We start from the raw sequence: 16,933 nt of genomic DNA, 5'->3' as shown, positions 1-16,933 counted from the left end.
CTGCTACAGTAATCTCTCCCTCTTTCCTCCCCCTTTCTTCTTTTTTTTTAAAAGTTCATTACCATCACCAGAGGCGCGTCGTGTCGTAGGGGTTAATTTAGCGCCGAGTTGGGGAGCGTCAGGGCACACACAGTGGACTAGTTGTGTCGATCACTCACGCAGAGGCGATGCCCTTTTGTGGAGAGGTCTCTTGTCACACAGAGGACAGACGGCATTCACAATCAGGACGCAGGGAAACAAAGAGAAGAACTGCATTTTAAAAGGCTCCATTCTTTCCCAGCAACCGCTGGGTGTTGACTGTGGGTGTTTTGAGAGGATCTTTGTTGCCCGGAGAAAAGTAGAGAGGAAGAATACGCGCCGTATACGGGTTGGGGGATTTTTTATGGACAAGGTTACTACAGTGCAGCTGATGCTGTCATCCACTCCACCTATGTTTGCTTTCCCGGAGTCTTGTTTTGCATGAGGAGCTGAACTTTTTACGCATTGTTTTACGCATTAATTGTACGAGACTCTGTCAAAATGAACTTTCTCTCCCCGGTACCTGTGGCGTAGCTGTTTGAGCCGGATCATTACACCTTCAAGGAGAACAAGTCATCGTGTGGATATCTGCTGAAAGGATGCCAGTTGATAAATTCGCAAACATGGAGGAAAAACTGTGGATATTGGAGGATCTCAATATGATGTACATCCGCCAGATTGCACTCAGTTTACAGGTACAAGTTTATTTCTATTTCCAGTTGACCATCACTTGTCTCTGACCCTCTGCTCGCGTTTTTCGTTTGTCTTCACCAGATTTTACACAATCTCATAGCTGTGGGGTGTGTGGTCATGTCTCGCACTGTTTCATTTTTCTTGATTGATATCCACACTGAGAACAAGCAGATCTTTTTTGTATCAGTGTTAGCTGTGTGTGCAGCTGTGCTTCTGCTTGTTGTAACGTTTACAGAGGAGTTTTGGTGAAGGATCTTTCTATAAGTGACAAACAAGTAGAGCTGGCTCTGGTGTGGTCTCCCCGTTACAGATGGCAAATCTTACACTGACAGTAAACAGAAAACAACACCACATGCCATCCATCTCTCCCTCTCGGTGTCTCCCCTTCCAACTAGGGTTCACTCACAGTCCACAGCTGCACATATGGGCCTCATAAGTTCCTGTGTGTGTGTGTGTGTGTGTGTTTGTGTGTGCTAGTATTGTGTTCTGAGAAAGACCGAAAGGAGTCATTCCATACAACATGCTCATATCAACAATGTACTAACTATTTCTGTGGAAATGACTAAAATGAGACATGTGGCCACTGGAAATGTTACAAGATTTTCCAAGCGAAATTTTATTATACTTGATTTTCTTGCCCAATAATCTGCAAAGATATGGGCTGTCTGTGCTGCAGCTGTTAAAAAAGGCAGAGTGCCTCTCTTCCACTATATGTCAACTGAAATCTGGTCCAAAAAGCCTTCAGCTGTGTGACACAAGGGCTGTATGAGAGGTGATATCACTCACTGGTGTGTTGTACCTTCTAGCAGTTTGGCATCGTTTTCATGTGCAAGGTGTTTATTTGTTTATACCTGTGCCAAGCGCCACAGAGCAATACAACTTAATGCCAGCTTCAGCTTGTGTGCAGCCTGTAGTCTATTCTCTTTTTGAGACATTATGGTTCCTAAATACTTGAATCTGCCTTAAAAACACCTCGGTGAACTTTTGATACACTTGTGCCGCTAGATTGTCCTGAGGTTTGTATAGCACTTGTAGCCTAACATGTCACAAAGCAGCTGTCACAAGGTGTCTTTACCAACAAATTGATCGGGAACTAATCCGATTATTAGTTCTTGTCACAGAGCCTCCTTTTGATACAGTTGTTTACAGCTCGGACATAGATTTGAAAGTGGTTGAATTGAATCTGGGGCATTATGTTGGTATGTAGATAACAGGCATTTTTGTGCCTTTATTTGTCTCAGTTTTATTTCTGTAAATGCAATTGCAAGGGTAGGAATGTATAATAACGAAACGTTGAGCCCGTATTTAGCCCTGTGGGAAAATGTGTCGCTTCTGCTCCTTCACAGGGAGTTCAGAGGTCATTACTCTGCAATAACCAGTGAGAATTTCAGATTGTTGGACAAAAAAGTTGTGCTCGCCTTCAGCTCATATAAGTATTTTTTGCTGGTAAACACTAACTTGTTTGCTCAGTCGCTCTCTCTTCCCCTCCCTCCCCCCATGTCTCCTCTGCCTGGGTGGGTTTATGAGACAGGGATTCTTTGTATGTAGCTGAGCTTCACGGCCCACAGTTTAACTGTAATTTCAGCTAGCTATGGATGTTTTTTTGCTCCAGGGTCTTTCATAAACGTCCTGCTGGATCATCACGACTTGCAATTATTACACTGTAAACCCTTTTCTCCTCCTCTTTGTTTTTCCCTGCGGCAACATCAAGCTACTCTCACCCAATGCATACACATATATAGATTTGCAAACTATAAAGAAAAACACCTTGTTTGCTGCTGTTTTTTTGCACTGGTCATCTCAGAAGATAAGAATATTTGTCAATTAAAAATAATTAAAAAGTGAGAAAATCACGCATGTCCTGAGGTTCCAGCATTCCTCAGTCTCGTATAATTGCTGTGTCAGGAGGGGAAAGAGAACAGCCATTGTGTTATTTGCACACTCAGTAGGAAGACATTTTTCTGGTCTTCAGGTTTTAACAAGTCTGTTTGTAATAGGAATATCTGCATTCTTGGCTCCAATGTAATGTTTTTTTTGTTGTCTTTTCCTCCATAAGACAGTCGCAGCAGCGCTTCTTCTTTAGGGTAAAAAGCATTTTGCCCAAAGAATACAGAGAGGTGGCCAATGGGAAACAGGAAATGGTCTTGTGTAATTACTTTTTCCCAACGGGAGCAACAAAATGATGTCATTGAACTTGCTGTCTTATAAGAGACGCATACGTCCTGTCACTACAAACCCAAATACAACGATTTTTTTTATTTACTTTGCTTTGCTTTTAATGTTGTTTTCGCCTATCCTGCTTCTCATCTCTCTTCACCTTCTCAGGCTGTGTCCCCACCGTCCTGTCGCCTTCACCACATGGGTATTGCCCGAGGGCCGTAGATAGACACTTTTTCACTGGTCTAATTTTAGCCTGCAGACCGGCCTTGAATGCACAGATCGTGGCTTCAACAGAGTTAAATGTGGACATTTGTGTAAAGGGTTTCGCAAGTTATAAAAGCAGGATTTGTGTTGTGTCCATTCTGTAAGTCAGGCATTGTTTCTGACAGTACAATACTTTCTCAGTGAGTGAGTGTGTATGTGTGTTGACCTCACTGGGCCACAGTGGCCCTGCTCAACTCAGAAGGGGTGCAGCCTGGGGCATTAAGCTGCTACAGCTCTGGCTGCTATCATACCAATGATATTGTCAGATGAAAGATTTAAGAGATCCCCTTTTTGGGTTCTGCTACAGTTGAGGTATTAAATCAACTGACCCTTCACTATTTGTTGAACCTGTGAAAAACACCAACTTAGAAGGGTAGCTAAATAAATAAAAACATTTTGATAAAGCTACTGTGGTTAGAAAATCCCCAAATTATCTGCTGATGTTCAACACTTCAGCGATAGTCAAACAGGATATCATGCTCCTAATTAGTGGTGTAACAGACCATTGTCGATCTGTGATCCGTACGGATCCCGCCTCACGGTTCGGCACCATGTGAACCGCGGATTAATTACACAGTTTAACGTTAACCATCACAATGTGAAATGATGTCTTACTGACATCAGCAGTTATGCTTTTATGTTACATTGTAAACAACCAATCCTTGTTTAAATTGACAGGACAATATAGTTAACGATGGCAGCATCGCTAATGGTTAAAGAACGTAGATTCCGTTTGGTTATATATTATGATGCATACATCGTTAGAACTCCTGACAAGATTTGTTTAATCCATAAAAATGCAATATTTCCATATCATTTGAATTGTGTGTTTTTATGAAGAAGAAGAAAAAACACTCTAGATGACTTTAACAAAGTAAAAGGATAACATTTAATATTTTACTCAAAGCAGTGGAAATAATATTTTGGACTCTGGTTAAAAGTCTGGAGCCTTGTAGACCGCTGTAATCAAACAAGAAAGGGATATGTATCTGCCAATATGGATCATCAACGATCAGCAGTTAGTATAGGCGGCAAAAAAACCTGATCAGGGATTTCTGAAAGTTATATTTGCTCCCTTTTTTCTTTTGTGCTGATCCAATCCGTGACCCTGATCTGTGAACCGTGAGTTTTATGATCCGTTGCACCACTACTCGTAATCAGGCTAATATACTACAACTATGATTTTAATAATAATGCACAAGTCCTATAGATGTCCTTAAGCAAATAGACAGATTGACCCTAACATGTTGTAGTCAAGGGAGCTCTGACCCTTTTTTGACGATGAGCTCTCGTGGGAGTTTCTTGCTGCCTCACCCGGGACTCATGTTTGACCTCTCACACGCTCCCACACCCTAAACTTAGCTGTGGCCATGCCTCAGATAGTTCTGTGGATTCTAGACACCACATGCAGGCGTTAAATATCCATTGGCTGGTATTCATGCAGCCTCTCTTCATCTGTTCTCAGATCACTGCCGTGACCGTTTGATTGAGTTGGATTAATCAGAAGTTGATCCGTCCACCCAGATCAATACAGCCTCTGTTTCTATTTGAAACTGTGCTTGCACAGAAATATCTGTTCTATGTGATTCAGTTTGTTCCCTTGGTCGTATTTGTCGTCATGTGTCAGAAAACATAAACTTTGGCTATTCTGCCATTTCCCTACTGTATATAAAGCCTTCTAAGTATCCGTCCTTGTAACAGAGATGTCTACCCTGACTTCATGCTTTCTAAATGTAGAAGGTCCTGGAGGGTAAAGGCCAAATTGACAGCAGTTAATTCCTCCCTGCTCTGGGACAGTAAACCAGCATCTTCTTGTGCACTCCGGCTAGACTGATGAATCCCAACCTGGATGATGAATTTGTAGAAAGAGCAAAGGTTAATCTTATTTATACTGGGACTGCTAAACAGTGCATGTGAGATTTAGCTTCAATCCCCTGCATTACGTGGACCTAGCCTCGATTTTCTTTTTATTTGTTCTGGTCCTATTCTTTCTGTTCTTGTCATCCTCAGTTAAATTCTTCTTTTAACGTTGTCATTCAATTATTCAATCTTTATTGTATTGCCCTTTCTGTCCTTGTGATGAATTCATCCCTTTAGCATTGACGTAAATATCAATATATTGTTCCATGAAGAAGCAGTCAGCAGTTGAAACCTGTGTGTGTGTGTGTGTGTGTGTGTGTGTGTGTGTGTGTGTGTGTGTGTGTGTGTGTGTGTGTGTGTGTGTGTGTGTGTGTGTGTGTGTGTGTGTGTGTGTGTGTGTGTGTGTGTGTGTGCGCATCTAGGTGAGTGTGTGCGTATGTTAGTTCAGCTGTGAGGTTGTTTAGGTAGCCTAAGTTACACCAGACCTGCTTGCTTCAGTGGAAGGTGTGCTAAAGCTAACAGCGCTCGTGATACAGGATACACAGTTACATCTGAGCCAAAACACATTCCTCCACAACGGACTACTTCATCGCACACCGCTAACCCGCTGAGCTCGCCTGTGTGCTTCTGAGAGTCTGTGGGTAAATATTTGCAAAGAGTAATAAGCCGATACTGTAAGCCATATAATCAAGCCGAGTGCTTTGCTTTGATTAAGGACATTAGGTTTATCACCCTGGATTTCACTGTTAATGGGAGGTTTTTTTTATGGGCTTTTTGCATTTGTTTTGAATTAGATATAAGAACTTCCTACAGTATTGCAACAGTCTCAAAATGAATGGAAATAGCCAGGTTTATTCACATGTAAGTGTTCTGCACATGGGGTTTAGTCTGTTTGCTGTGTGTGTGTGCGTGGTGTATTTATAAGTGTGTCTTTGGCATCTATTTCATGGATAGCTACAGTCGATTCCAGTTCTTCCAGTGCTGTAAGCCAAATGCAGGCACAGAGTGTGTGAGGTAGTGGAGAAAGAGGGCTTTGTATCACATCACACACACCCATCGCACACCAAGCCCTCCTCTCCCTGTTGGAACCACACATCTAGCCCCTAACTCTAAGCTATCTCCTCCAAGCCTTCCTCTCTCCCCTGCCAGCCTCAAGTCTACTGACTTTAAACCATCTGGCTCCCCACCTCACCTCTGCAGTCCCCCTGGACTTCACCAGAGTGCTTTATCTCACCCCATACCTCAGTCCTCACCCCAGCCATCGCCCATGCAGCGGTTAGGAGGTGCAGTACAGGTCTGAATGGGCCCACTGTGTGAGCAGGAACCAGTTAGATGCCGCGGCCTGAGCCAAGCTTCCTTTGAAAAACAGCAGGCTTGAGCTAGGAGAGCGAGAAGGAGAAAACGCAAAGCCAAACCGAGAGATGCTGTTATTGGAACATCGACCTGACTCCCAGCTCCTTCCCAGCCTGTTTCTTTTTGTCATTAACTTCCCTTTCCTCACGTTCTCCACCTGGATCTTTTGATAATTTCACTCTGCTGCCGCCTCTATCTCAGCTTCCGGCCCTTATTTCCACACTCTTTTATCTCACCCTTCAGCATAAACTTTCTTTAATCCTCCTTATCCACTCTTTCGGCTTTCACCTGGGCACACACAAAGACACTTTGGCTTTTTAGTCAAAGGACTCTTTTGCAGCTGCAATGAACATAACTTAAGCTGTTTGAATTGACACTGCAGGCTTTATTCAAATGAGCACAGATTGGATTTAAAGCTGTTTGGCTTATCATGTCAACAGCTCAGAAGTCACTGTTTTGAAGTGGAGATATTAAAAAACACTGTATTCCTTTGTAAAACATGTAATTAAGATCGTCTGAACATGTTCTGGCGATGCAGCTGGTTGCACAGGCTGTTAAATCAGATGGTTCTCTTTGTGTTTAAACAGAGCATTTGGTAATGTGTTTAATTGAGCCTGTAGATGTTGCTTTTGTGTTCGTCCATATGGATGCAATTTCTGCTTGCATCTGTGTGTTCTATTTAAGTGTGCTTTCCAGCTTGTGAGATAAACTCTGCACAGTGTACAGGATTGTGTGGAAGTTTATGGTTCATGCGGTGACTTTATTGATTTGTGTCTGTTGATGAGGTTTATGTAGAGTATGTGGGGGAGTTTTTAAGTGTGCATGAATAAATTCAGTCTATTTTTGTGTTTCTAATCTCTCTATCCCTCCCAACGCTGTTACCAGGCAAAGGTAGTTGCCTGGAACAGAGAGTAGGTGGAAGTCAGAGAGGCGGAGGACAAGAGAAGCTAGGGCTTTCTAAACAAGCAATTACCGCCATTAAAACAATCCATTCCTCAGTGAAGTTGAAAGCATCCTTGGCATCACCAGCATCCTTGTGACTCTACAGATTGTACCTTTTGGGGCAGGGTATGTGTGTTTGAGCAGCAAGCCAAAGTGTCTAATTGAATCACTGCACACTGCGGGATCCTTGGCCACTGAGTTGGTGTGTGTGTGTGTGTGTGGGTGTGTGTGGGTGTGTGTGTAAGTGTGGGTGCGTTGGCAGGTGGAATAACTCTGTCAGCATTTGGAGGGCTGCCATCTGAGCGTCCATTCTGCTTTAATCAAGGACAAGACATGATCTCTTCTCTCTTGCATTTAGGATGTAATGATGTTGTTGTTTCTGTCTCCATCTCTCTGTTTCACAGCGTCTGTAACAGACCCACTAACTTAACATAAATAGCTGTTTGTCACTTAGGTTTTGTATGACTTAAATTAATAAACATTAAAACAACCAGAGAAAGCTGAGCAGATGGCCTTGCAGCATTCGCAGAAGGCTTAATTATCACAGCAACAAAAGATGAGCTTGAGTTTTATTGACTTCTGTGGTTGGACGCCTTCAGATTGATGGTTGTGCTGCTAAGGAAAACCTAAATGGCAAAGGAAAACTGTCACGGGGGACTTCCAGGGTTTAGATGCGGGTCAGCAGGAGCTGGGGCTTAGGGCTGAGGTAGATGCGAGGGCCAAGGTTACTGACAAGGGGGCCTCTTGTTGTGGTACGAGGTGTTGAGAGGCATGGCTGAGCTGTTCCACCCCCAGACAACTCCCCCTCCACAAAAAAGCAACCTCTGTACCTCACCATGATGAGATCAGTGGAACAAACTCTCCAGCCGGATGATGTCATGTTTGGGACTTGGGTTAAAAATGTCAGGGTCACACTAGGAGAAGATGCGTGTGTGTGTCTGTGTGGGAGGGGTGTGCATAATACCCTTTGAGAATTTTACATGGGCTGTTGTGTTCATACCATCGTCTTTTCAACTTCCTGCTGTCTCCTTGATGGGGAAATAAAGAACAATAAGTTCTTCATGGCAAATTTCTATTATCGGGATAATATTGACTTTAGGAAGCTGCCTAGCTTGCTATTATGGAAGAGAAGTGAAAAATAGAGCCTGATTTTAAAAAGACAGGAATTATGTAAAAAAGACCAGACCTTATGAGATACCTTATAGAATTACCTTATTTAAGATTGTGTAAAAATGATGCTCACTAAAAAAAAGTAAGATTCAATAGAAAGTATTAGTTTTAAGTCTTGTAAAGTTAAGTGATTCCAATATGTTTTGGAGCCATTTTAAGAGTTTTAAGCATATTTTGATGATTACCAGGATAATATTGTTAATTGCAATAATTCTGGCCAGCATAATCATGACATGACATTTTCATATCGTCCCGTGACTACTCTCTCTACATTCACAGACACAAATGAGAACACGCACACACACACACACACACACTTGACTCTATTACCTTCTGTGTCCTCCTTCGCCTTCAACTATTTTTAGAAAAAGCGTGCAGAGCCTATAGTCAGAGTTAAAGAGTGTCCATATGTCAGTATATGTTTATCGTCATTCGGAGATGAAAAGGTTAATCCATCTTATTGTTGGGATAGACTCAGGAAAGGGACAGGGATCCCTGTTGGTACTGGGGAGAGGTATATAGCTCTCTATGATTGGTTGAGACGAACCGCTAACCGGACTGAGACCCCTATTAACCCCTGCTACACTGAGCCGCTCTGAAACACTGTGTCATTGATCCGTGCGGCTCTACACACAGACTGGCTGTTGGTGGTTATGTAACTTTGTGTGTAAGTTTATTGAGGGACTATTTTGGGGCCTACATAAAAACACACACAGCTTGTGTCCTCTGCAGCCGCAGCTGTCACTGTAAAATCCACCAAGATTGACGGTCAGTATATATATATAGCTTTGAATATGATCTCTGTTTATTTAACTTGCAAAATACTAAGGTATAGTTCGCAATAGCTATGTATCAATGATGACATGTCTCAAGATGTTTATTAGGTTTCTCATGTTGCAGATGTTGATACTGTTGTAGTGATAATAATGAGATATGCAGTTTTTGTCATTTAGATTTACAGGTAAACTCTGCAGTATATTAGTATGTAAACTACACAGCTATGAGATGTGAATGAATATCACCTCTTACATGTTTTGACAAGCTTGAATCAATCACTCCGTGATGTTGATGTCAAGTCTGTTTGGTGTCATCTAGTCTACTCCCAGCATCCCATGAGCTTTTCTCGGGGCAGCCTGACACTAGCAGGAAAGCATGTCACTACATGTTTCTTGGTCCTTGCATAAGATAAAACCATGACAGGAACATAATAATATGGTCACAGTTTCTCAGATTTGAGGCACAGTTCAGCAGAGTGGAGTGAATGATCCAGTTTGTTTGTAGATGTTGCCATGCTCTTTTATGGCCAATAGGGGGCTGATAGGCTACCCACCATAAAAGCCACCATAAAAGAAATTACGGTCTAAAAATTGGTGGTAAAAGGAAGAGAAAGCAATCAAATTCCTGTATTTTGACTCGTATTCCCGGCACCTTGCAATAAAGCAATTGAAGCTTATCCATGTGCTCCAGTGCTTCCTTTGGGTCAGTTTATGTGAAATTACCCAGAGACCTTTATTCAAACAAAGGGCTGTGAAAAATGTGGGTAAAATATTTGAAAGAGAAACACAGGCCTGTCCTTTAACGACCGCTGTCATCAGAGGCAGCAGATTAAAATCTGCACAAACTCGAGGTGTGAATTTTGCAAAGCTTATTTTCTGCGATGTTGCTCTTTCAGGCTGTGATAAGAATTAAGATTCCATTATTATTCACGCTTATGAAAAGATTACAAATTAAACAGAAATGGTTTGGGAAGATATCCTATAATTAGACACAAGGCTACAACAGACTCTTCGTCTACAGAGGGAGGAAGGGATCTTGAGGATGTGCAGTAGCAGCAGAGAAGAAGGGGAAACACTTGTTTGAGAAAAACACTCTTGTCGGTGAGTCAATAGGAAGTGCTCAAGTCTCAGAGGGAGGGGGCTGAGTAGGTTAGCCTGGCTGGAGGAATGTTCTCTCATTCTGTCAAATGCTGTGTAGTGACACTGGGAATGATGGTAATCATTAATTCAATGGTCCCACTGAGTCATTCAGCATGGGAAAACTGAAACTCACTGTCCAAGTATGTTCCTTATCTTATGTCCAGATTCCTTGAATATGTAATGTGTCATTGTTTGGCTCATACCGTATTCCAATTCAACAGGTGACAACATAGTTAAATGCCACCACTGTTTAGTCAGTGTATGCTGTACATGCCGGTATCGGTATTGTTAATCACTCGTGTTGTTCCCTGAACTGTGAGTGTAAATTTGTCTCCAACAGCACTTCTCTGGCTGGCTCTCTGGCACAGCTTCTTGCTGATGAAACCTTAATCTCATTAACTGTAGGATATTTACAGCTCTAAGTCCTGAGTTATCAAGGCTCATCTTGTTTTTGTTACCACGTCTACTCACACGGAGAGATGAGCAGAGAGAGAGCGCGATGGATTATAGGGTTAGAGGCAAATTTTACTGTAACATTTTTGTTGGTGTTGATGAAGTGAATGCCAGGACAAAGCACCCCCGTCCTCCTCTGTTGTCCTTGGCTTGAGGTTCAGCACTGCTTTCACCCAGCCAAATGCACAGATGTATTATTGTACCATTGAGGTGGACTTTGTTGCTCTGTTGCCATTAGCCAAGGCTGCCCACAGACTGACTCTCTCCTCCTCCATCCTGATCCTCCTACATGTCATCTGTTGCATCTCAGGACAGTGTACTCTATCTCATTCCACTTCTCAACCCACAAACAACACGCAATAAAACAAGTGTTGTGGTTTTTGTCTTCTTTTAATGAGGTTGTAGCCATTTTGCTCTGCTGATCTTCAGGAAAATATTAAAACAATAAAGATGTTTGATGCTTTTTGGTTAATTCCTGCAGAGGTATATTTTCATAACGTTCTCTGTTTGCAAGATATATCCCTAACACTCCAATTATTAGTTTTCCAGTGCGGATTTCCTGGAGCCATGCAGGTTTATTCCCCACACTTTTATTCTAGCTGGACTCTTCTGTGTTTTCCGTTTCCACCTGCCCACAAATCACTCTCATACATCACCGGTCGACAAGCTGATGCACTCAGCCGCACAGCAACTTCCCAGTGCGCACACAGGGGCCATGCAATAAGCAGAGGCAGGCACAGAAAGAGAGAGCAGAGAGATACGGGTAGAGATTTTTATTTTTCCCTGAATGATGACTTGTTCTGTCAGCAGAATTACATATAAATGCACCAAATGTAGGCTGATGGCCAATATTGTTTGAGCACACTGTGATGTTTTGATATTGTAATTTTTTTTTTCATTAGCCCTTTGGCTAATTCCCTGTCTAATTCCAAGAATTAAAATATGATGATGGCCATATTTTACTCATTGCATACATTATCCCTGGGCCAATCCGGGACTTAAAATGTACTACTCAGTAGAGCGTTTATAGTCCTCTACATGCACAGCATCTCTTCTATGGGATCACCTAACAAAGGCAGGTTTTACTGTGACTGTCTTGTGTATCTAATTAGCAATTATTATAAATTAATAGAAAATAAACTGTCCTCAATACAAATGCAGAGATAACGTTTTTTTTAATACACTTCAGCTGTTCAGAAGCAAGGAAGAATGTGTGGTAAAAGTGGGTTGTTTTGCCTGCACTGTTGTAGCAATGCGAACGGCATATTAACCAGTGCCTTGTGAAAAAAAAGTTGAGTCATAACTTAAAAAAAGGTATTTTTTTCCACTGGGCGGTGTAGGCAGAGCGACCACAGTGCATTTTATTGACTCACTTTGCATCCCACTTCAAACTATGGCCAAAGTCGGGGCTGCCAAATCCTTCTTATGTCAGTTTCTTCCAATATAGCTTTAGACTATGCACTGCCTTTATGTGTGAGGGACCCCATGGGACAGTAAACACTGTCTGTGGACTGACAACAACAAACCCCTGAGAGAGAAAAATGTAGCCTTAGTACAATCTCATTTACTGTTTGGTGAATGACAGTGGGATGACACTTAAACAAATTGCTGCCAACACCCCATGGATCCTCCTCAAGGACCGCTGGAGGTCCCTGACTCAGCTTTGAGAGCAACTGCCGTAAATGACAGTTCGTTCTCCTCTGCTTGCGCGCAGCTACACACAGATTAGGAACACACACACACACAGCGCGCACACACACCCGCCTCCTCAGAAACGGCTCTCGGTTGGTCCATCAGCCGGTCAGTCTTTATCCTTCCTTGTGCTGGTGGTGTTGTGTGTGTGTGTGTGAATCCGGACTGGAGCTCTGGAGCTACTAGGACGTCGTCGACGACAATGATGATGACGATGATGATGAAGACAACACAGAGAGGGGTTGGAACACATGACCGCGATCGTTCCCAAATTGCCAGGAGTGAGGTTTGTGTCTTCTGCGCGGATCCATAACAACTTCTGAGGTTAATAGACGGCAGCTATTTTCGGATTTTCGGTGATTATTTCCTTTAGCCTCTAAATGGAGCTGCCTCAGAGGGAAAATCTGAGTGAAGGTATTTCACAGGGTGTGTGGGACGTTGAACGGACCTTGGTGTTGCGTAAATAAGCGCCCGTGCTGCTAGTTTTGGAGAGTTGGGAAGCGGAGTGCTGCTCTTTTGAAAGGATGAACAACTCAAAGAATCAAAGGGTAAGATTTGCTGTTTTTTCCCCGAAAAGATTCAGAGGACTTTGATGGAATGGAAAAATGACAGCTGTAGCGTAAAACACGTCACACTTGGGGTTAATTCGTCACCGTCGGATGGGATCACGTAAACTCTATGATCCCAAGAGATTTGGAGACCTCTCATTGGGTCTACTATTTATTGTTGCAAGTCTACCCTGATAATATGCGGTTTACTCATGTAAGGAGAAACGCAACGCCACGATTGAAAAGCGCGACATTTTAAAGTTACCTTGTTTATCTCCCAAGTCTGCATTCCTGGTTGGTCCTAATCAAGACCTGTTTTAAATCAATAACGTCGTTTTATGAATTTGTCTCGGGGCTTATTTAAGTAGAGGATTTTATTCATAAAATGCCATCTTTTAGAAATGGTTCACTCTGCCTTTTTACTGCCCACCATTTGTTATCACAAGGGAGATTGAGGGAATAGATGAACCAGTTAAATTGTTTAATTGGTTCATAAGATGTATGCCGAACTGAAGAGTGGTACTTATTGACCTTTGAAATCTTGTATGTCATCCTCTTCAAGTTAATGATTTCTGCTAATAATCATGATTGTTTTAAAAGTCAAGATTTTTAAGGGAGTCTGGTTACAATATATTCTAAATTGGGCCAATTGTATATGTGTTCCTTTTTACATCAGAGGACAGGTATGTTGCATTAATTGCATTTGCTGTGGCCATACCCAATTCAATATAGTAGCTATTGATTTTGTTCCTTTGTTTGTCACCTTAAACAACTCACTCTCTATGGCTCACTCTATGCTATGCTTGTGGTTTGCTGGAGGTTACTTTAGTAGGGGATAGTAACCCTCAATGTCATGTTGTCTGAGTGCACTGTGCCGTATCAGCCAGCCTCTCAGAGTTGGAACAATGTGACTGTTACTGCAATAATGACTTACATCTCCCAGTCATCACCCTTTCCCCTCTCTTGTGAATAAATGTTTCCTAAGCGCCTTGAATTGGCAGCACAAAAATAGCTTGAGCATTGCATGTGAGAAGATTATGCTCTTCATTTCTTTTTCTTTTTTTCCCACAGCAATAAAATATCATTCCATGGTTTTCACATTACGCAGTTTTGCTCAGAGGATGCCAGTCCACATAGCAGAGGCATGTCAATCTTGGATTCATATTGCGATTTTTAGAAGCAGTTTGCCAGTTAAACACATGTACACCGAACCACAGAAAAGTGCTGAAAAGAAAGGACGGCTACCGAAATATGTTTTCCTCAACATGCTAAACCCCTAAAAGAGCAGTGGCTAGATGTCCGGAGTGTGTGTGACTGGCAGTCAGTTTGGTTTCTTAGTATAAGCGCATTTGTCTAACAGACCACTTCCTATAATCAACTTTTCTATCACCACTGAAACTCTATCCATGCACAGATTATCCAAACAACTGGCTGCATCTCTGTCTGTTGATTGCCTTCACTTTACTTAATGTCAGGCTGCTTCCTGATGTGAGAGAGAGAGCGAGAAAGAGAGAGCTAGAGTTTAGATTTTAGTGTCATGTTGATTTAAAAGGTCACCTGCATCAACATCAGTCAGAGATTAAACGAGCCAGACAGATGTGATCTTTCCATTCCTGGAATGCAGCCTTCTGTGTGTGTGTATGTATGTGTGTGTGTGTGTGTGTGTGTGTCTGTATCTCAGTGTACGTATGTGTGGTGCAGAGAGCTCAAAGCGTGTGGTGTGTGTTCATGCTGTCCCTACTACTGTTACAGCCACAGCCATCTCTGATCATTAGTAGTGAAAAGGTTACTTATATGCCAGAGCTCATCCTCAGTGTGACAAACGGCATCCTTAATATACAGTCTTTCTGATGCTTCTTTATGCAACTTGAGCTGTATTCATCGCATGCTGCAGTTAAACCGAATTTTTATTATTTTTCGTCAGTGCATTTCTGCTCATGCTTTTCATTGCCTTTGCAATTATACAAGGGGGGAGAAAAGTCAGCATCCTGTGTCGGTTCACTCGCTATGGAATCCTTCGGCCCGTGTCTAACAATCAATAACCACTTACTGCAGAGAAGCTTTCCGCAGTCAAGTCTCTGTCTGTCCACACAGCTTTCTGTCTCTCTCCTCTTTCTCTACCTATCTATCTGGATAGATATCTCAAGTGTCTCCTCTGCTTGTATGTGTCTGTCTCCCCTCCTCTTTCCTCCCAAGCCTTCACTCACCTCTGCAGTCACGTGTTTTCTCTTGTTGCCTCTTTCTGCCCCTGCTCTGTGCTGCTGTGTGTCTGCAGTAGAGGTCATTCTGTTTTCTCTGCTGATATTGTCCATTGTTTTTCCCGGCGAGGAATGAGAGAGGCTGAGGAAGACCGCCCTATGTACTGTACGGAATAGCGGCAGCAGTGGAGTTGGAGGGTTGTGAATTGGACTTGGACTATGCTGTGTGTGTGTCTCCTTGAGCCAGTTGTCTTTGGACTAGTGTGAAAAATGAGCCACTTACACCTTGCTCCGCCGCAATATTGCTTCACTGCCCACCCAATTATAGATATTTTAACTCACTTTTTCATACAAAATCTCCCTCTCTCTAGGAGTTTCTTACTTTTCATATAGTCTCTTGCCAGCTCTGGTCCTCCTCTCCTGCTTTCAGTTTCCAGCTTCATGACTCAAGTAAACACTATACAAAGCCAGCTCAAAATCCGCCCGACATGCCATGGCAGAGCTCTCTCAGTAAAGTTTTATTTTTTTCTCCTTTTAGCTGCAAGTGTTGTTGCACTTGAGTGGCATAGTTCTCGATGGGTTTGTCCTGGCATGAATGCCTCAAAACAGAACGAAAATCAATGGAGAGACAGAAGAGAGAGTGGGGAGAGAAGACAGATAGGTTTGATGCAGGAGGACGTATCCGTGCCATCATACATAGGACACGTGTACATTTATGCAGCAGCAGATTAATGGTGTGGCCTCATGATGCTGATACAGTGGGAAATAAGTGACGGACAGGCAGATAAACGGACAGACAATTAGAGCGGAGTGAAGACCTGACGATGCAGAGGGAGATTGTGAACGGATTGATGGTCATTAAGGAGAGCTCCCAGTCCAACAGACCTAATCAGACAAGCAGCTAATGCAGAGCTGCTGGCAGCGGATCACAATCGGACCCAGTCCACGTCTATCTGTCATGTCTACCCGAGGAAGCAGATGCTGAGCTGTCAGTCATTTATACTGCACTGTTTGGCAGGCTGTTTAATACCTGCTACCTGTTGTGTGTGGGTGGGTGAAAGTTTACCTTCATTTCACAATGTATCCACACTGCCAATACATGATGAGGTCATGTTTGTTAAGTGGAATTGCTCCTGTGTTGAGAAGAGATATGTGTGAAGCCTCAACATTTGTTCACAGACAAACACTCACTTACTAGATCTGTGGAAATGTGACATAATGGATAATCCATCTAGGTAACCCTCTAGCCTGCTCCCATGGCTCTGTGATGAAATGCTGGCATGGCTGTAGAGAATCGATAATAATAATATCAAAAACAGGGCTTTGCATTCCTTCTCACACGTATACACTCAATCAGTGCACACATCAGGTGATACTTTATCGTGGGTTTGGGTTAGATTTTGCAGATAGAGGATGCGAATGGGTGCGGAGCACTGTCAAGGCTTGATTGAATGGTCTGCTGCGGTTTACAATGAAACACATTTACTTGTTTTTTTTATCCATGTTTCTGTAGACTGACTGAAGTAGAGCCTCCACAAATACCCCCACACTGAGCAGTCAGTGGCTGTCAGACCTCCATCCTGCATTTGTTCCACACTGGAAAAACGCTACTCTCATAAGCCTGTTCTGATATGTTTAGACCAACTTGGTCAATAGCCAATATTCA

General features: G+C 42.7%; 1 protein-coding gene across 1 annotated transcript in view; it reads left to right on the top strand.

Annotated features, from left to right (window-relative positions):
* The first annotated feature begins 352 nt into the window (after positions 1-352).
* rtkna (rhotekin a) overlaps positions 353-16,933 on the top strand; it is a 38,009-nt gene continuing 21,428 nt past the window's right edge. Inside the window, exon 1 of the mRNA XM_079161598.1 lies at positions 353-713. Within this exon, the coding sequence (XP_079017724.1) occupies positions 618-713 (96 nt within the window). The 5' untranslated portion in view covers positions 353-617. The remainder of the gene's footprint in view (positions 714-16,933) is intronic.

The sequence above is a fragment of the Pholis gunnellus genome (genome assembly GCF_910591455.1).
Source record: "Pholis gunnellus genome assembly, chromosome: 6".
NCBI lineage: Eukaryota > Metazoa > Chordata > Actinopteri > Perciformes > Pholidae > Pholis > Pholis gunnellus.
Note: the sequence above shows the minus strand (reverse complement) of the source record. Positions and strands in the feature narration are given on the sequence as shown.